The 21155-nt window shown below is 36.4% G+C and overlaps 1 protein-coding gene across 5 annotated transcripts in view; it reads left to right on the plus strand.

Annotated features, from left to right (window-relative positions):
• The window catches only part of Osbpl9 (oxysterol binding protein like 9), a 138255-nt gene that overhangs the window by 15368 nt on the left and 101732 nt on the right, over positions 1 to 21155 (plus strand). For all 5 annotated transcript variants that reach the window (XM_027944920.3, XM_027944917.2, XM_027944918.3 and 2 more), the window contains exon 2: positions 10152 to 10202. In XM_027944920.3, coding sequence (XP_027800721.2) covers positions 10152 to 10202 — 51 coding nt within the window. The remainder of the gene's footprint in view (positions 1 to 10151; positions 10203 to 21155) is intronic.

Here is a 21155-nt window from a genome sequence, read left to right on the forward strand (position 1 = left end):
AATCAAACCCAGTGCCTTACACATGCTAGGCAAGTGCTTTACCACTAATCTACAACCCCAGCCCCAGAATCTGCTTCTTGATAGGTAAATAGCAAGTTTTTAGAAGAGATGTGGGATTGGAAATATAGCTGTAGTCATTTTTGCTAAAGAATGTAATAAAACCTCCTATTATGTGTTAATCTCTTTTCTAGGTTCTTGCCTTCCCTCCTTCCCTCCCTTCTTTCTTGCAGTTCTGGGGATTGAACCTAGAGCCTTTTACATGCTAGGCAAATACCTACCACTGACTTACATCCCCAGCTCCACACCCCTGCCCTCCTTGCCCTTTGAGATCAGATCTCACTAAATTGCCCTGACTAAATTGACCTTGAATTTGCCATCCTCCTGGGATTAAAGGTGTGCACTACCATACCTGGCTTGTTTTATATATATTCTTTATTAGCAGATACTGTCATCTCATTAAGCCTCATAGCCCCTCTCATTTGTTTTTGCTACCACTGTAAGCATATAAACCACCACGATATCTCACCTTGTCTATTGTAAACATCTCATAATCAGCTGGGCATGATGGCACACACATGTAACATCTGATTTGGGAAGCTGGGACAGAAGGATTGCAAGTTTAATACCAGCCTCAGCAATTTAGCAAGGCCCTAAGCAACTTAGTGAGACCCTGTCTCAAAATAAAACAATGAAAAGGTCTGGGGATGTGGCTTAATGCTTAAGTGCCTCTGTTTAATTTCTGGTGCCAAGGAAAGAAAAAAGAAAGAAAACTTTGTTTTAGAATTATAGTCACCTGGAAGGGGAGAGTAAATGTCAATTTCTGATAGGAAACATCCTGCATTACTGATCCACCATGTTGTACTTGCATTTTAACTTTCAGCTTCTGCCTTCATTATTTTCCTAGAAGTTCATACATTTTGAAGTAAAATTGGAACTGATAAAGAATGGGTGTTTTAAAATTGCCTTTTGAAAAAGTACTTTTCCCCTGATTATAAAAGTGAAATATAATTCTTTTATAGGTCATTAACTTCTCAAGTCCTTAAAAGTTTCATAAGCAGTTTGGCATAGCTCTGGAATTCTTGAGCTTTCTTATTCTCTCATAACTTTCTCTTTTAAAAAAAATTTTTTTTAGTTGTTGATGGACCTTTATTTTATTCATTTATTTATATGCCGTGCTGTGAATTGAACCCAGTGCCTCACACAAATAGGCAAGTGCTCTTCCACTGAGCCATAATCCCAGCCCCCAAAACTTTTTTAAAAAATATTTCATTAGTCATTGATGGACCTTTATTTATTTATATGTGGTGCTGAGAATCAAACTCAGTTCCTCACACATGCTAGGCAAGCACTCTACCACTGAGCCACACCCCCAGCCCCCCAAAACTTTTTAAAATATTTTTTTTAGTTGTAGTTGGGCACAATACCTTTATTTTATTTATTTATTTTTATGTGGTGCTGAGGATTGAACCCATCGCCTCACGTAGGCTAGGCGAACCCTCTACTGCTGAGCCACAACGCCAGCCCCTCATAATTTTCTCTTAAGCATCAACTTCTGAGAGATATTCTTTAAGAAATTAATTTCTTAGACAGTGTTTGAATTTATAGCATTTCACCCTGTCTTTTGATATGTACATACTGTATTTCAAATGCTTTTCCTTGTTATCTTGGAATCATATTTAGCACTTTCTTTGCAAAAATATTTTCTGAGTTCTAAACTCCAAATTTGAACAAAGAGCTTTTGAACATGGCCCCATTCTAAATTAGGCTCTATAGGATCAGTCTTGGAATCAGAATAATGCCTCTGAAATTTCATGGTGTTCTGTTCTTACCAACTACATTTTTTGTTTGTGTGTTACACACATTTTCCTATATTCTTCAGATATTTGTAGTGCTCTTCTTGTTTTCTTTTCATAATTGTATTTTGGGCCCTGACTTAGTCTTTTCCAAATAAAGAAAAAAAGACCCTCAGGCAGTTTTTGATAAAGAAGTGAAGTTGAATGATAGTAAATTATTATAATTTCACAGTTTGGTGGAAGGAAGTACTAATATCCAAGCACAAACCAGTTGGAGTTTAACACTCCCCTATCCTTTCCTTCAATCAACTCTTGTGAAAAAACATGAATCAATATTTAGTATTTTGGGCAATATTTGAGGAAAAAAAGAAAATCTGCTTTAAGGTCCAGCATATATTACTGATGTACTACAAATAATTTGCAGACCTTGGGCTGCTATTTAGTATTTAATACTTAACTGTATAAAGGATACAAAACAGAAACTTTTAAGTCATCATGGTTGTCCTTAATTAAACCTGTGAAAGCTGTTCTCTTCACTGATCTGTTGGCCTGGAATTCTGAATTGAAGATAAAATTGTCCTTTTTAAACAGTGAAAGATTTGGCATTTTACAATGTAATAGGCCATAGATCAAGATACTGGTTCATATTCTTTACCCACAAGTTTGAAATCCTTAAAAGCTCTGACGTCCTAAAGCTTTTTTCTAAATTTATGATATACTCATTTGGAAATAAAGCCTGTCTTGAACTGATATGTGGCTGTTTATAGTCTTTATTACAGTTGGTGTAAATATTTATAATGTTATACTTCAGAAATATTAGTATTATTAAATTATGTGCATGGTTACCCCAGACCTCATTACATGTATGATATAGTTAATATAAAAAAAGTATAATGTATATATAAAATATGTTTTACATGTATATATAAACACACACACATATATATATGTAGACCTATGTGATCTTGTTACTTAGGGATTGATATACCAGAGAGTTCAGAACTGCTGAGAGCTTCACAGGGTGACATTTACTTGACTGAGTTCAGAAGGATTGCTCATTTTATAATCAGCCTTTGTGGTTCAGAAAAGCTTTGAAGGAAGACTGAGATTAACCAGGTGTGTAGTGACTTGTATAAATGCCACAGGCTTGTGTGCCTCTGCGGTCATACCTGGATTTGAATCCTATTTTTCCTCTTTGCTGTCTATGAGACCATGGGCAAGTTACTTAAACCTTTCTGATTCCTCAGTTATAAAATGGCTGTAATAAAAGAACCTGAATCATAAAAGCACTATGAGAATGAAGTATACAGTGGTTAAAGCACTAGCACACTGTCTGGCACATAAGCACTCAATGATAACAAAGAGCTAAGGTTTATGAGAGTGTTTTGACATAGTAATATTCACTAAATGTAATTGTGTTCATTATTACATAAGCTCTATTTCAATTTGTTAATTCATAACAAGAAACATCACTGTTGAGAAGACTGCATTTAAGCTGTACAGTTGTCTGAATAATTAGTGCATTTACTCTCTGAAAGTGGGCTATATGGAATGCCAAATTTATGAGCAGCAGCAGACCGAGGGGAATTATGTTATAGATATTTAATGGCATCAGACATTGACAATGAGACGCATGATCTCCAGCTTAAGAGATTTTACACACACACACACACACATTTTTTCCTGTTTTCTTGAAGGGAGGTCAGTCTTATTCCCAGGGTCATGGAGGGACCCCCAACATAACTTTCACCTTGTTTCAATTCATTTCCTAAGGCACAATCTGTAGTGTGATTAATCACTAAATCTAATGCTCAAAATAAGGCTATCTATACTAGGGAGTGAAGGATTGACAGAGTTATTTGTGATAACTTGAGGGGTGAGTGATGGGGGGAATATTCTTCCAGTACTTTGGGTCTATAACTCCTCAAAGTTTTGTTGGTATAGCTTTCCAGCAGCATGATGGCATTTTGTGTGATTAAGAACCCACAAGGCGAAAAGTAGTGAATACTCCCTAGGATATTCAATGCTATGAGAATGGCTTATGGAGTCTGCATCCTCTAAAGTAAAGAGACTTCAGGATGCGTGTCATTGCTGTCATTAACTATTTTATAATTATTGTATATAGTGCATCTCTGTGGAATTTTGGCAAGTGTAACTCCTTTATTTTTTGTGGTATAATTATATCTAATAAAAAATAGATTTTAAGTGTATATTTAGATGAGTCTTGGAATTTGTTTACAAGCTTGTTACCAGTCTCCCAGGTCAAAACATAAGAGTGTTGCTATCATCCTGCAAAGTTGCTTCCTGTCCCTTTCCCATCTATCTTACACTTATGCCAGCCAGCCTCTCATGATTTCTATCTTTATAGGTTAGTTTGCCTGGCACAGTGCCTTTTTGTCTAACAGGAGTGGATGGTCTAAGGTGCAACACTGACTAGGAATACAACCTCTTATGCTCTTGGAATGAACTAACATGAATCTCCAGGCTGAAGCAGTGTTTACATTTATATGAAAAGCAGAGAAACCTTTTTGACGTTTGTCCACCTTCATTTTCTACATGCCTTTTACCATCAATTTTTTTAAACTTTTTTTTTTTTTAGAGAGAGAGAGAGAGATATTTTAATATTTATTTTAGTTATTGGCGGATACAACATCTTTGTATGTGGTGCTGAGGATTGAACCCGGGTCGCACGAATGCCAAGCGAGCGCGCTACCCCTTGAGCCACATCCCCAGCCTACTTTTACCATCAATTGATTAGATGTTTATTCTTTTTTTAACCCTTTAATTTTTTGTTTTTTATTGGTGCATTATAGTTAAAATGGTGAGATTCAGTGTCACATATTCATATGTGCACACAATATAACAACACGATGTGGCCAGTATCATTCCCCAGTATTGCCCTTTTCCCTCTCTTACTCCCTTCCCCTGGTTCCTTTCCTCCACTCTATTGACCTCTTTTTGATTTTCATGAAATCATCCCCTACCCCTCCATTTTTTCCGTTTTCTTCTCTGGCTTCTACAAAGGAGAGAAAACATGACCTTTGACTTCCTTTGACCTTTGGCTTATTTCACTTAACATAATGTTCTCATGTTCTATTTTCCTATAAAAAACATAATTTTATCCTTATTTATGACTGAATAAAACTCCATTATATATAAAATATATACCACATTTTTTTTTTTAAATCCATTCCTCTGTTGATAGACACCCAGGCTGGTTCCATAGTTTGGCTATTGTGAATTGTGCTACTATAAACATGGGTATGTATGTATCACTATCGTATGATGACTTTAATTCTTCAGGATAAATACCAAGGAGTAGTATAGCTGGGTCATATGGTGGTTCTATTCCTAGTCTTTTGTGGAATCTCCATATTGATTTCCATAGTGGATATACTAATTTACAATCCTACCAACAGTTTAAAGATGTTCCTTGTTCTTCAGATCCTTTCCAACATTTATTATTGTTTATTCTTGATGGCTGTCATTCTAATTGGAGTGAAATAAAATTTCAGTGTAGTTTTGGTATGCATTTCCCTAATTGCTAAAGATGTTGAACATTTTTTATATATTTGTTGGCCAAATATTTTTTCTTTTAGAAGTGTATGTTTAGTTTGTTTGCCAATTTATTATTTGGATTATTATTTTTTTGATGTTAAAAAAGTTTTTTGAATTCTTTATATATTCCAGATATTAATCCTGTCAGAAGAGTAACTAGCAAAGATTTTCTATTCTGTAGGGTTTTTTTTTTTTTTTCACATTCTTAATTGTTTCCTTTGCTGTGCAGAAGCTTTTCAGTTTGATGCTATCCCATTTATTAGCCCATGGCATCATTTCCTGAGCTTTTAGGGGTCTGTTGAAATTGTTGTCTGTGCCTATAAGTTGGAATGTTGACCCTGTGTTTTCTTCTAGGAATTGCATAATTTCTGATCTGATTCCTAGGTTTTTGATTCATTTTGGCTTGACTTTTGTGCAGGGTGATAGATAAGGACCTTATTTCTTTGTTCTACCTGTGGATAACCAGTTTCCCCAGCATCATTTGTGAAAAAGGCTGTCTTTTTTTCCAGCACACGCTTCTGGTACCTTTGTCAAGGATCAGATGACTGTGTCTGTGGGGGTTTGTCTCTCTGTCTTCTATTCTAAATGTAGATTCTTTGCAAAGGGGTGGTAGGGATGCTGGATGGGAGGAGATATAAGGATGAATTAGATACCCTGCCCTGAAGGAAAAGGGATGACGCATGTGCATACATTATTATCATACAAATAATAGGTCTCTTAATTAAGGGGTGCTATATTTTAGTAAGTTCTGACAGAGACATCACATATAGCTGTCAGAGATTTGGAGCAAGCAGGTGAGACTCTTGCTTGATCTGTAACACAAATTTATTTTAAGCAAATTAAAATTAACATTCAAATAAAAAGTGTATATGTCTTATATAACGGGTTTGGACGGCATTCTTTGCTTTATAAAAGGGTTGTAGAATTAATTTAAATGGTAAGCTAATTTTCCCTAGTGAGTTTTAAATATGTTTCTGCAAAACTTTTCCAGACAAGCTGGGCTCTATGTATACCTGTAATCCCAGCTATTTGGGAGGCTGAGGCAGAAGGATTGCCAGAATGAGTCTAGCTTCAGCAATTTAGCAAGACCCTGTCTCAAAAAGTAGAAAGGACTGGACTTTCAGCTAGTATTCTCTCATCATCAGAAACTACTATGATTCATCAAGAACTTAGTCTTTAGTGAATGGCAGCCTTGGGCAGGCTTGCTGTCAGGGGTAGCTAGGGGTTACCTGCAGCTGGAACTTTTCTTCCTCACCTCTCTGCTTCTCTCACCATGTAGGCTTTAGTTGTCATTTTCTTCACATCCAAGGCACATGATTTTTATGCTTGTGTGGCATCCATATCATCCATATCTTTACAGCTTCAGGAGCAGATAGGAAGGAGCTCTTTCTTTAACTTCAAATGATAAACTCCCCAGGAAATACTGTCCTGCTTTATGGGGTATAGTGGGTCCTGTGATTAGTCAGCTTGGTTAGATAACCACCCTTTGACACTCTTTCTGGGTGATATTGTCATACTAGCTTTCCTTTAATCTCACATTAGGCCTGAGTGAGGAGAGAATGAGGGAGAGGGCCTGCCCTGTGCCAATTGTGAAAGATTGAGGACTGGAGGATATTAATGTGCAGATACAGTCTAGGAGAATTGTTTGCAGGGCAGCGGCAGCCTTTTCAAATTGTGCCTGCTGTATCAAACTCTGCTATATTTTATTTGTGCATTATTAAGTAATTTACTTGGTCTCCCTAGTTTCACTTTGATTTATAATATTTACAGAATTCTTACCATGCAAGATTTTGTGAGGTTTATTGTATATGAAGTGCCTGTCACATAGAGGGCATCAATGAGAGAATCTGCTGCTGTTATTATCTTTTTTCACAGGTTCGCATATTTATTAGTGCTATTGTTCTAAAATAGAACTTTGAAGATGTTTTTGTCTTTGTAAATAAATCTTCACTAGCTCTCCATTAACTATTGAACAAAACTAAATTTTTCTAACTACTAAGTATTTTTTTCAGACCATTTAGGATCTGATCCTGGTAATGTTATTTTCACCCTTACTTCTGTGTTCATCTCTGCTCTCTATGCTCTGGTCTATAAGACTACTTTCTTATGAGTAGGAAAGTAAATTTTCTTTCTTGATAGTGTTCCTTTGTTTGGAATGATCTTTTCCTCCCTACCTTCCCTCTTATCAGAGGGATAACTGAAAATGATTAAAACAAATATGACCAGGAAATAACCAAGAAAATCAGAGGGAAGGTATTATTATTATTATTGTCAGAGGGAAGGTATTATTATTATTATTATTATTATTTTGCCTTTTGGTACCAGGGATTGAACCCAGGGGCCTTTTATCACTGAGCCATATCCCTAAGCCCTTTTTATTTTTTGAGACCGGGTCTCACCAAGTTGCTTAGGACCTTGCTAAGTTGCTGAGGCTGGCCTCGAACTTGTGATCCTCCTGCTCCTGCCTCCTTAGTTGGTGTGTCCAGTTTTTTTTTTTTTTTTTTTTTTGCTCCAGATGGAAAAGTTGAAATCTCATTGTTGCCTTCCCATATCTTTTTTCATAGTAGGGAGCCTTTTGGAATTTAAAGCATTTTGTACTTGTTAAAATAGTTTACATGCTAGTCTTTTTTCCTATATTTTCCCTACATTTTTATAAGAGTCTTAAGCCAGTTATTTTGTAGAGTGTTCCACATCATTCTGGATTTTCTTGGTTATTTCCTGGTCATATTTGTTTTAATCATTTTCAGTTATCCCTTTCAGTGTTTTCTAATTAGTAATCCAAATAGTGGTATCATCACTGGGACCTGTCTACCTATTTCTGTTTAATGTAATATTTATTTATTTATTTAAAAAATATTCTGTAGTTGTAAGTGGACACAATATCTTTTTTTTTTTTTTTTTTTAAATTTTCGGCGGACACAACATCTTTATTTGTACGTGGTGCTGAGGATCGAACCCAGGGCCGTGCACATGCCAGGCGAGCACGCTACTGCTTGAGCCACATCCCCAGCCCACAATATCTTTATTTTTAAATTTTTTTACCCAATATCTTTATTTATTTTTATGTGGTGTTGGGGATCGAACCCAGGGCCTTGCTCGTGCTAGGCGAGTACTCTACTACTGAGCCACAATCTCAGCCCCACAATATCTTTATTTTTACTTATGTGTGGTGCTGAGGATTGAACCCAGTGCCTCACGCATACAAGGCTAGCGCTCTACCACTGAGCCACAACCTCAGCCCCTGTAATTTTATTTTAAAAATTGTGGGCTGGGGATGTGGCTCAAGCGGTAGCACGCTCACCTGGCATGCGTGTGGCCCGGGTTCGATCCTCAGCACTACATAACAAACAAAGATGTTGTGTCCACCGAAAACTAAAAATAAATATTAAAAAATTCTCTCTCTCTCTCTCTGTCTCTATCACTCTCTCTTTAAAAAAAAATTAAAAAAAATTGTGTTATGGTGGAAAAGAATCAAGGATGAATATGTGGCTCTTAACTTGTTTGAGTTTACTTTGTATTCCAACCTTATCAGATATTTTCTAACCTGATTGTTATTATTTTTGTATATTGCCTTTGTATTTTTGGTGGGAATATAAGTAAGTAAGGGTACAGTTAGAGGGCTAAAATGCTTAAAGAATATTTTTCTTAAGTATTTTTTTTTCACTAGCTGTGTTATTAGTAAAGAACTCTTTTTGATTCTGCTGGTTTTGAGAATTTTTTTTCTAACCTGTGTTAAGTCCTTCTTATATTTATAAGTGGATTATAAGAAGACTTCTTAATACCTCAGTAATCACTTGTGAACCTGAGTTTGGTTCAAGAGTTTGGATGTGTAGGGCAGGGCACCTGGAGTTTCAAGTGGGACAATTGTCTATAAAACATAATCATACAATATCAGCTTGATTTGCTTCTTCTTCACGTAGGTGGAGTACAGAAAAATGCCAGTTGTTTAAGTATTAAATATTTGTTGAATTTTGGTTATTTAAAGTTTAACTTTGTTATGCATGAGCAGTTTAATTTTAGGAATATTTACTGAATGTCAGCACTGCACTTGTTGTGCATAACAGCCTTTGCTTGACTCAGTATAGTGAGGGTGACATAAAGGATAAGCAGTGTTTCATCAGGAAATGTGTTTTTAGCTCCTAATGTGTATCAGACACTGTTTTGAAGCACAAGTCAAGATGTTATTTCTACCCTCAAAGGAATGTGCCACAGGGTGTTGCAGGCTACTGGAGACTGGGAGCCCAGGGATAGAAATCCAAATCTAAGCAAGCTAAGGTGCTTGATGAGTGACAGCAAGGCAGAAAATCTGGGCCAAGGCTATTCCAAGCTGAATAATGTTGGATGAGAAGTCACAAAGGCAAAAAAGTCGGCCATTTGGGGAATTGCAAATAGGTGAAGTTAAAGCAATGTTTTTCAAAGTGTGGGCCTCCCTGATTTGTTGGAATCATCTGGGAACAATTCTTAAACACCTAGGTCATTCTTAGCCTTCCTGATGATTCTCTAACTCACTGAAATAGGAGAAACACTGGGCTAGAATTAAGGGACAGGAAAATTACAGTGTAATATGTTACATTAAAGGTATATATAAAGTTCTATGATTAGGTTAATTTTTATAGTATAGAAACCATTTTCATTTAAAACTCTGTAATTCCCCTATCAGTAAATGATTTCTTTTGGGAAAATGGGTGGGCAGAAGGGATGGATAGTACTATAAATCTCATTTTTTTATTCCCAGATAATTCTAAAAACAATTGATCTGTCAACTTTTTATTCATCAAATGTTTTATTTATTTTTTTTAGTCCAAAGACAAAATGATGAGAGGCTCTCGCAGAGGATGCGTTAGACTAAGAGTGAGTATTTTATTCATTTTTATGAAAACCAATTTTGACAGAAAAAGATGTATTTTGATGGATTCGTGGAAGTCCAAATTTAGTTTAGCTTCCTGTCTTTTACAGGTAAGGGACAAGGGGAAATATTAAATGAGTTGTAATGTTGGTTGTATAGCAACAGTAAAAAAACTCTGAGAAATCCCCATGTTAGCCACTTGGTTTTTCCTGTTCAATGCTATTTAATAATGTGTGTGTGTGTGTGTGTGTGTGTGTAGCATATGTAGAAATATGTAATTTCTATAGGACACATATATAATTTGAGCCACATATATAATTAAATTTTTCTGGTAGCCTCATTTAAAAAAGTGAGATTAATATTTTGTCCAAACCAATATATTCAAAATATTATTTCAACATGTAATCAATACAGAAATTATTAATAAGATATTTTACATTCTTTTTTTCATAGCAAGTCTTTGAAATCTGTGTTGTCTTTTACACCAAAGGCAGATCTCAGACTGGCTGCACTTCAGGGGAGGGGCTCAGTGGCCACTTATGGCTAGTGGCTACCTTATTGGACAGTGTTAATCTCTGATTTCCATGCTGCTTTTGATTGCTCATTCAATTTCTATCACTGTCCAAATAGGTACAAGCTAGAAAGAGTGCATGACTGGAGACACAGTTTTCTAGTATTCCACTGTATCTAAAGAAGAGTCTGCTTCTATCACTAGTAGGTAAATCAGCTTCTAGTATCCCTTTCTTTTTCAAGATGATGCTTATTTCATTCTGCCATTTTTTTTTTCCCTGTATCCTTTCTTTGCTTGTTTTGGTGCTGGAAGTTGAATCCAGGGTGCCTCTTTACTTTTGAAGAGGTGAATATATTTGGTTAACATATTGTTGCCTTTTTTATGAATCCTTGGTAGAACCAACAGGTAACTCTCAGAAGATAAATTATAACTGAAAAATTGTGGCACTGAGATAGGAGTCTAAGTGTGGCAGATTTACAGGATAGAAATGAGACAGGCTTGTTTTGTGCAGATGGTGAATATGTGATAGCATAAAGATTTTTAAAAATTCAACTTATACTTTTTATTTTTAAATTTACTTTGGTTTCTCTTTTTTGACTTCTTGGTATAATTGCTTTTCTAAGCACTTGCTGTTGACCTCATTCACTATTCAGGTTTGTCTTAACTGCTTTTTTGGCTTGATATAGGCTCAGTAGCAAGACCTGGGCACAGCTGTATTGAGACAGCTGAATTTAGTGTGGATTTGGGCCACTGTCTCATTGTTATAATTAGCGCGCTGGTTTTATTCGTTTGTTTTGTTTTTGCTTTTTAAATATAAGTTGATTAATCATTAACCCCTGTAACTACTACTCAGGTTAAGAAATAGGATTTTGCCTGCTGCCCCTGAAGCTTTTCTCTGTGCTGCTTACCTGTCTCCTAAAGTAATCACTTCTGTTATAGTAACTACTTCCTACTTTTTTTTCCCCCCCATGGGTACAGGGGATTGAACCCATGGGCACTTAACCACTGAGCCACATTCCCAACCCTTTTTATTATTTTTTTTAATTTTGAGACAGAGTCTTGCTAAGTTGCTGTGGCTGACCTTGAACTTGGGATCCTCCAACCTCAGCCTCCTGAGTCACTGAGATTACTGATGTGTGCCACCATTTCTGGCCACTTCTTGCATTTCTTTATCAATTTATTACCTAAGCATGCATCCCTAAATTCTACAGTTTTATTTTTCTTATTTTAAAATGATGACTTTTTTTTTTCCAGAGTTTATCTATTGAAGAATCCAGAGCCTTTGACCTGTAGGAGTTTCGATAGTATAGATTTTACTGATTGCAGACTGGTGCATTCAGTGTGATCCTCTGCCCTCTGTTTTTGCTGCAGATTGACAGCTGCATCCAGAGAATGGATTGGACTCAGATTTGATCCCATTGGCAAGACTACTATAGGCAGTGGTGTGTTCTTTTAGCAGGAGATAAAGTGTCTGTTTTTTTGCTTCTCATTGATCTTAGTAGCCATCGATGTTTAGTGCCTACATGCATTAAATCACTGGGGGTTGCAAAATGATGACAGTCTGTCATTGTTTAATTTTTACTAGGAATAATTTTTTAAGGAGACACTTCATCTATTATTTGGTTACCCAATGATGCAGTCAGTTCAAATAGGTAAGATAATTGCTTGATTACTTCCTTTTACTTAATCAATTTTCAAGGTAATAGATTGACTTCAAATACCACCATTTAAATATACCCAAAAGAATTGGAAGCAAGGACTCAAATATTTATGCATCCATGTTCATAGAAGCATTATTCACAATATTCATGAGGTTGAAGCAATCCAAATGTTCATACACAGATGAATGGAAAAACAAAAGGTAATACAATAGAATATTATTCAGCCTTAAAAAGGAAGGAGAATTCTGACACATGCTCAACATGGATGAACCTTGAGGCTGTTATCCTAAGTGAAATAAGAAAGCCATAAAAAGACAAATACTATATGATTCCTCTTACATTAGGTAGTTGGATTAATCAAGTTTATAGAGACAGGAAGTAGAATGAGGGTTTCCAGGGACTGGGTATAGGGGAAATGAGCATTTATCATTTAATGGGTATGGAGGTTTAGTTTGAGAGGATGAAGAAGTTCTGGAGATGCATGGTGATGATGGTCATACAACAGTATGAGCATACTTAATGCCACTAACCCACAAATGGTTAAAGTGGTAAATATCATGTTAGTATGTTTGCCACTACACATGCGAACATGCATTTACTTACTCACAAATTTCACATTTATTTACTCACAATTTAACTCACATTTTATTTACTCCAATCCAACCTCTTAGTTAGATTTGCAAAGGTCTCACAAGACTGAAATCAAGGAGTTGACTGGGTTGGGTCCTTATCTGGAGGTTCCAAGTTGCTGGCAGAATTCAGTTCCTTGTGTTTGAAGAATACAAGATGTCTGTTTTCTTGATGGTTGTCAGCAGCACATATTGCCCTATGGCCCCTCCATCTTCAGGTCAGCAGTCCACATTGAATCCTTTTAGTACTTTGAATCCCTTTCACTTCCTGTTCTGCTACCAGTTGTACCAAACACCCTGCTTTTTAAAAAGCTTCATGTGTGCTGGGTTGTGGCTCAGTCCTAGAGTGCTTGCCTAGCATGTGGCCCTGAGTTTGATCCTCAAATACCCACCAAAAATGAAATTAAATGAAATGATATAAATGAAATGAAATGAAATAAAATAGGCTTTATGTGATTAGATTAGGTAAGACCCACCAGATGATCTTTTTAAAAATATTTTTTTATTTTATTTATTTATGTGCAGTGCTGAGAATCAAACTCAGTGCCTCACACATGCTAGGCAAGCGCTCTACCACTAAGCCACAACCTCAGCCCCAGATGATCTTTTTACCCACTGTTGTCTCATCATATTCAGTTTCCACCCACACTAAAAGGTGAGTTTATACAAGGACAGGTCTGTGAAAGCCATTCTTAGAATTCTGCTTGCCACATAACATGACAGAGAAGAACTAGATATTTCTGTGTTTAAATCTCATTTTACCCTTTGCTTTGCTGACTGAAACAGGGAAGCTATTTTGTAAGCTTTCTGAGCTAGAACTTTCTCTTCTTTAAAGTGGGGATTATAATACCCTTTTTGCAGAATTTTGTGAGGATAAGGCACCTTGCACTTAGATAATCTGAGTTTTATTACTAGGTGTATGTGTATGTGCATGTGCACACTTGTGGAGCATTGTAATTTAGACTGCCGTTTGGCTTTCTGTTTAAGAAACAACTGGAAAGGTTGTTTGAAATACAGGTTCCCAAGTCCCACCTTCCAGACATGATGTTTTAAAGTAGTATTCCAGAACCTTTATTTTAAAACAATATAAACAAACAAACAAATAAATAAATAAAAATGGATTTTCTTGGTGATTGTGTTGTGCAACCAAGTTTGGAACCACTGGTGTAGGAGGAATCATAGTGATCTGGGGTAGAATCTAAGAGTTTCACCTCTATGAAGATAACATTATATACCTTGAAGGGATGTGAGATTTAGCAATTATGTAAGGATAGGGTTTGGCACTTAATACAGATCCAGTAAATGTAACTTCTATGGATGGTGATGATGATGATGATGACAACGATGACGAGGAGATGATATTAATGATGATGATAGATAATGCATCTAGATTTCAATTGAGCTTAATGAGTTATTACTGACTGCACCATTGATTTGCTTCTCCTCCATCCCATCCTGTGTTCCAGGCACACTATACCTTTTGTTCCCACACTGTGTGTGCTTATTCCTCATTGCTTCTGACACATTTTTTTATTATATTGTGAATTTTCTGCACCCTCTTGCCTGGCAATTTCATCTTTTAAGAGACATTTCAAATGTTATTTCTGTTCAGACTTTCTGACCTACACCCTTTCAGCAAGTTTGGTGGCTCTTTTCCTCTACCTTTTTACATTTGTCACTTATAGTCATAAAGTACTTGTTGCAGAGTATTACATGTTAATTTGTCTCTTGTCCCCACTTGATAGTAGGTTCCTATCCACTGTAACATTTGCTTGGCGCATAATAAATAAGCATTAAAAAAAGATTATTAATTTTATATACTTATAAAAATGATGACTACATACTGGAGAATTTGCCTTTTCTGTGGTTTATGTACAGAAAAACTGTAGGAATTATTTCAAATGAGATAATGCTGACTTCTTAAATGAGAAATATGAGCTAGTAGTTTAATAGGTTTCTAAAAAAACAAAGCAAAACACCCTTGTGGTTTTAGGCTACATGAAAGGAGAATGGGCTGGGAGAATGGGGGGAAAGAACCATAGGGGAAGTGTAGATCGGGGCCTGTGCTAGGTGATTTTCACATGTACTCCCATGGTAGAAGGATAAAAACAGGTTTCCCAAGTTGTTGCTAGGTAGTATAAAACCCGTGAAACTTTGACTGTTGGTTACAAAGTATTTGCCACTAGAGGGTACTGTTTCCTTGATGAAAGAATGAAAGTTGGTTGATGCTTAGGTTCTGATCCCACCCCGATATTCTAGTCAGAAGCAAAATACTGACATTTTCAGGTAACATCTGCAAAATGGAGAAGTAACAACATTAACGAGTCAGTGTAAAGTAGAGGCAAGAATGCGGCATCTATGAAATAGCTCTGCCACTTTACTGTATGAGTTCTATCACTTCACTAGCTCTGTGACTTGGGCCAACTCATGCGTTGAACTCCTTTTTTTTTTTACTCTGTGAGATCAGGAGCGTTCAGGGTCATATGGCTGTAGACAGCAGCCTTTTTTTTTTTTTCCTTTAAATCTCTGGAATGGGCATCATGCTATTTACTCATAGACTTATGCATTTCAAATTAATTAATATGTTAAAAACATATCCAACAGCAGTATTTGGGTCTTGGTAGGATCTTAATAAACAGTAGTCACTGTTACAATTAACAATATTAATACACAGTTGAACCTCAAATCCTGACAAACTCTATACAGGGGTTTAGGAACCACCAAAGTAAGATGGATTATAATTCAACAAAATATTAATGTTATTAAGTCTTTGAAAACTATTATTTCACATGAAACTTAAAGTAACTCTCTTTTACTCAGGACTGTGAAATTAAGCATGAGCTGACCATTCCTTATCTGAAATGCTTGGGACCAGAAAGGGTTTCAGATGGACTTTTTTGGATTTTGGAATATTTGTATATATATAATGAGATACCTTGGAGAATGGACCTAAGTCTAAACATGAAATTTACTTTATGTTTCCCATATACCTTACCTACACAGCCTGAAGGTCATTTTACACAGCACTTTTAGTATGCCTGCATGTGAAGTCAGGTGTGGAATTTTTCATTTGCAGTGCCATGTTGGCACTCAAAAAGTTTTGTATTTTGGAGCATTTTGGATTTCAGATTTTCAAATGAAGGATATGCAACCTATACCCCATTTACCTATTGTGCTAGATATGAGTTGCCTGATTGTCCAATGGATGCATTATCTCTTCTCTTTTAGTTCATCACAAAAGAGGTCAGCAGTGTACCATAACAAATTATTAATAGTTTCTGCACTGACTTATGCTAAAACCTCATTCATTGTCTATAATATTCATATCACTCCCCATATCCTTAGTATTGGGATGCATCTAACAAAAAGTGACATCTTTGGATGCAGGAAGTTATTATTTTTAAAGTAATGTGTAACCTTAAGAATGTCCTCTTCTCCTCTCAAGTTTGTATCCTATAAGAAGTATTAGCAGGCTGGGCTCAGTGGTGCACACCTATAATCCCACTGGCTTGGGAGGCTGATACTGGAGAATTGCAAGTTCAGTGCCAGCCTTGGCAACTTATCGAGGCCCTAAGTAGCTTAGTGAGATCCTGTCTCAAAAAAATAAAAAGGGCTGGGTATGTAGCTCATACCATAGCCCCTGGGTCAAATGCCCAGTACCCAAAAAACAAACACAAAAATATATTATCAGTTGTCATTTCACTGTGAAAAATTACTCCTGATTTTGGCTTTTCTTTTTAATTCAATAGGCCCCCCCCCCCCCCCGCCCCCCGCCTTTTTCCATCTCCATCTGTTTGCTATGTATTTGACGTTTAAAATATCCTCCCTGGGGCTGGGGGTTGTGGCTTAGCCGTAGAGCGCTTGCCTTGCACGTGTGAGACCCTGGGTTCAATCCTCAGTGCTACATAAAAATAAATAAGTGAAATGAAGGTATTGTGTCCAACTAAACTAAAAAATAAATATTAAAAAAACTAAATTATCCTCCCTTAGTTTGGTGTGGTGGCACATGCCTGTAATCCCAGTGACTTGAGAGTCTGAGGCTGGAGGATTGCAAGTTTGAGGCAAGCATCAGCAATTTAAGTGAGGCTCTAAGCAACTTAGCAAGACTGTGTCTCAAAATTAAAAGGGCTGTGGATGTGGCTCAGTTTTTGAGTGCCTCTGGGTTCAATTTTCAATACCCAGCAGATGCACCCCCCCCTTCAAAAAAACCCACAGAAAATGTCCTCCTTTGGACAACACATAGATAGATACCTATTTAATCTCTGTGATTAGTACATAAATGTCATTAGTGCTATATTTTCTGAATGATTATACTATTTCATAATTATAAATTAAAAGTTAAATAAAAGAGAAAGTGATGGAAAAAAAATATATATATATATAAGGAAAATGCTAACTATGGCAAAGCTGAGAAACAGCATTAATATTCAACATAAAAGAGCTTAAGAAAAAAATTAAAATTGTTACAGAAAAAGAGAATACCAGAGGCCCAGTATGGTATAGATAATGTTCTTTGACAAGGACAGAAATAAATTAGAAATCCCTTAACAAAAGAGCAGCCACCTGCCCCCTCACATATATACTTCTAAATAATTCATCAGTGAAAGTAGAAAACATAATGGAGATTGTGAAATATTTAAATCTGAATGATAATAAAGGGACCATGTGGTAAAACCACATCTAAAGAAGTCTATGATTTATAATCTTGATGAATGTATTATAAAATGGAGATTAAAAATTAATGGGCTAAGCATACTTTAAAAAAATTAGAAGATAGAGGAAATTAGAAGAAAAAAACAAGTGGAATACATTAATGAAATGGGAGATAAGTGTTAGAGAGCATCAATAAACTGAAAGCTCATTCTGTGTAAAAGGATAATGAAATCACCCCTTAGATTATTTGGAGAAATAAAAGCAGAGGTGTAGATAAGCAATATTAAGAATGAAAAAGAAGAGAAATGCACATATATAGTAGAGATGAAACTTGTCAGTGAGCTATGAAAATCTTTTGTCAATAAATTTGCAAGCTTATGTGAAAACAGATGATTTCCTTGAAAAGTAAACATCACCAGAATTAACTCAAGATGAAATTGGAAACCTAAATAATACCAGACCATTAAAGAATCTACTCACAAAAAAGTGCCAACTTTTAACCAAAGCTTCTAGGAACAGATAAGCCTACTATTAGAAATAAGGGAGGATGGGTGCTGGGGTTGTGGCTCAGTGGTAGAGTACTTGCCTAGCACTTTTGAGGTACTGGGTTCCATCCTTGACACTACATAAAAATAAATAAGTAAATAAATAAAATAAAAGTATTGTGTCCATCTATAACTAAAAAAATCAAAGGAATAAAAAGGAAATAAGGGAGGATTCTCCAGAATAGAGAGAATCTTCAATTTTATAAAGGTGATGTAACCTTAGTATAAAAATCATGCAAAAGACAGTATTTTTTTCCCCCTTTGCTGATTCTGGGGATTGAACCCCCAGCAAGATGGAGGAGCCTGCTTTTGCTGTTTCTTCACAGTATTATCCTCTGTAGGTCCTCGTGAATGCTGTAAAATCAGAATGAAAAAGTTAAAAAAAAACAAACAAACAACAACAAAAAAAAACGTGGTATGGAAAGAACATGAAGAGTTTGGTGCAGCAAGAGGAAGGGTGTGCAATGCAGCAGTGAATGAAAGGTTAAGGCCTGGCCAGTTTCCAAGAGGCTTCTCCCTGAGAAGCCATGAGAGGGGAGTTGGATAGTGGGAGATGCAGGGTTTTGCTTTTGTTTCACAAGTTGTGGGGAATTGATCTGGAAGAATGATATAAAAAGTAAAATTACTTGGTATTTGTGTGGAAATGTTGAGAATGAGGACATGTTGGATCTCTGTGAAGTAGAGAGAAAGGAATCCCCGGGGGGGGGGGGGGGGGGGGCGGTGACAATGGAAAGATTGGTTGGGCCAAATTTTGAACAGTCTTGAATGTCATTAGGAGATAATGTTGACTTTATTAGTTTGTGGGGAGACAAAGTTTTATACATGTGGGTCTCCCTCTCTTTTTTTAAAAAAATATTTATTCTTGAGTTTTAGGTGAACACAATATTTGTATTTTACATTTATATGGTGCTGAGGATTGAACCTAGTGCCTTGTGCATGCTAGGCAGGCACTCTACCACTGAGCCACAACCCAGCCCACATGTGGGTCTCTTGTAACTGTTGGTGCTTTAGAAATATTTCTCTTGAGATAGCAAAGACTGTAAATTAGTAGGTGGCCAGATTTATTGGCCTCAGTGGTTCATGCCCGTAATCCTGATTATTCTGGAGGCTAAGACAGGAGAATTCCAAGTTAGAGGCCAGCCTCTGCAACCTAGTGAGACCTTGTCTCAAAATTAAATAAAAAGGGTCGGGATGTTGCTCAGTGGTGGCCAGACTGAAAGCAGTCAAATTGCATTATGGGGAAAGCCTGTTTTATAGCCATCCTGAATGAGCCAATCTCAAATGATGAAAGCCTGAAATAAAATAGTTGATGAACAATAGTTCAGAGGTAGAATGGGCATATCTTGTGGTGATGGAATGAGGGAGAATTTGAATAGACCTTGGAGACTTCTATCTGAGTTGATTAGATGACTGGTAAGCTTACATTAAGGAACCTGAGAGAAAGAACAGGCATTTGGGAATGGGTTAACAACAGCTTTGTTGAGATATAATTCACATATCATACAATACACACATTTAAAGTATGCAGTTAATGTTGACAATGTTTTCAGATTTTTTAAAACCACTGTCACAGTCAATTTTAGAATATTTTCATCATCCCATAAAGAAACCCAGTACCCATCAGCATTTACCATTGCACCACCTCCTCTGGCCTGAGGCGATCATTAATCAACTTGCAGTCTTTATGAATTTTCCCCTTCTGGATATTTTCTTTCTTTTTTGTGGGGAGGGCGGGGTGGGCACTAGGGATTAAACCCAGGAGCCACATCCACAATTCTTTTTATTTTTTTTATTTTGAGACAGCTCTTGCTAAGTTGCTAAGGCTGGCTTTGGACTCATAACTGTGTTCTTCCTGTCTTAGTCTCCCGAGATGCTGTATTTACAGGCATGAGCCACTGTGCCCAGCTCTTTTGGATATTTCCTATAAATATAATCACATAACACTTGGTCCTAAGTGACTAGGTTCTTTCTCTTAACATAATGTTTTCAAGGTTCTCCCATGAGATCACTTGTGTTATACTCATTTCTGCATTTTATGTCCTGTACTAGAGGCAGGGACTGTTGTTTTGTATTTCAGAGCTGTGCTGTTATGGTTTAGATATGAAGTATCCTCCAACAAAAGCTCATGTGTGATACAATGCAAGGAAGTTTAGAGGTGAAATGATTGGGTTGTGAGTTTTAACCTAATCAGTGCATTCATCCCCTAATAGGGATTAACTGTGATAACTATAGGCAGGTAGGATGTGGTTGGATGAGGTGGGTCATTGAGGGGATGTATTTTTGGGGTATATATTTTGTCTGTGGTGAGGGGAGTCTCTCTCTACTTCTTGATGGCCATGTCATGCTTTCTTCCACCACATTCTTCTTCCATGATGTTCTGCGTCACCTTGGGCCCAGAGCAATGGAGCTAGCTCTATGTGAACTAAGGCCTTGGAAGCTGTGAGCCCCCAAATTAACTTTTCCTCCTTAAAATTGTTCTTGTCAGTTCTTTTGGTGACAACAGTGAAAAAGCTGACTAAAACATGTATCTAGCATATATTTTTGTGTTTAGTTATTAAGTACTACTATATTTTGTATTTAGACTCAGAAAATAGTTGATGTATGATAACTTAGAAGGTTAACTCAGTTAATCACAAAATCAAGTTAACCAGAATAAACTGCTTACATGCTTCTCCACTGAGGTATGTCTATATTTGCTGTCATGAAATAAGTAGGTACTATGCCTATCCAGTCCTAGTTCTGCCATTAGTTCTCCTTTTTTAAAAAAAATTCTTTTTAGATATACATAACTAGAGTGTATTTTGACATATTATACATATATGGAGTAAATTTATTGTAATTAGGATTCTATTTTTATGGTTGTACGTGATGTGCAGTTACATTGGTTATGTATTTATACATGAGGATAGGAAAGATATATCCAATTAATTCTCTTTCCTATTCCCATCCCCACCCTTCC

This window comes from Marmota flaviventris, chromosome 10, assembly GCF_047511675.1.
Source record: "Marmota flaviventris isolate mMarFla1 chromosome 10, mMarFla1.hap1, whole genome shotgun sequence".
Lineage (NCBI taxonomy): Eukaryota > Metazoa > Chordata > Mammalia > Rodentia > Sciuridae > Marmota > Marmota flaviventris.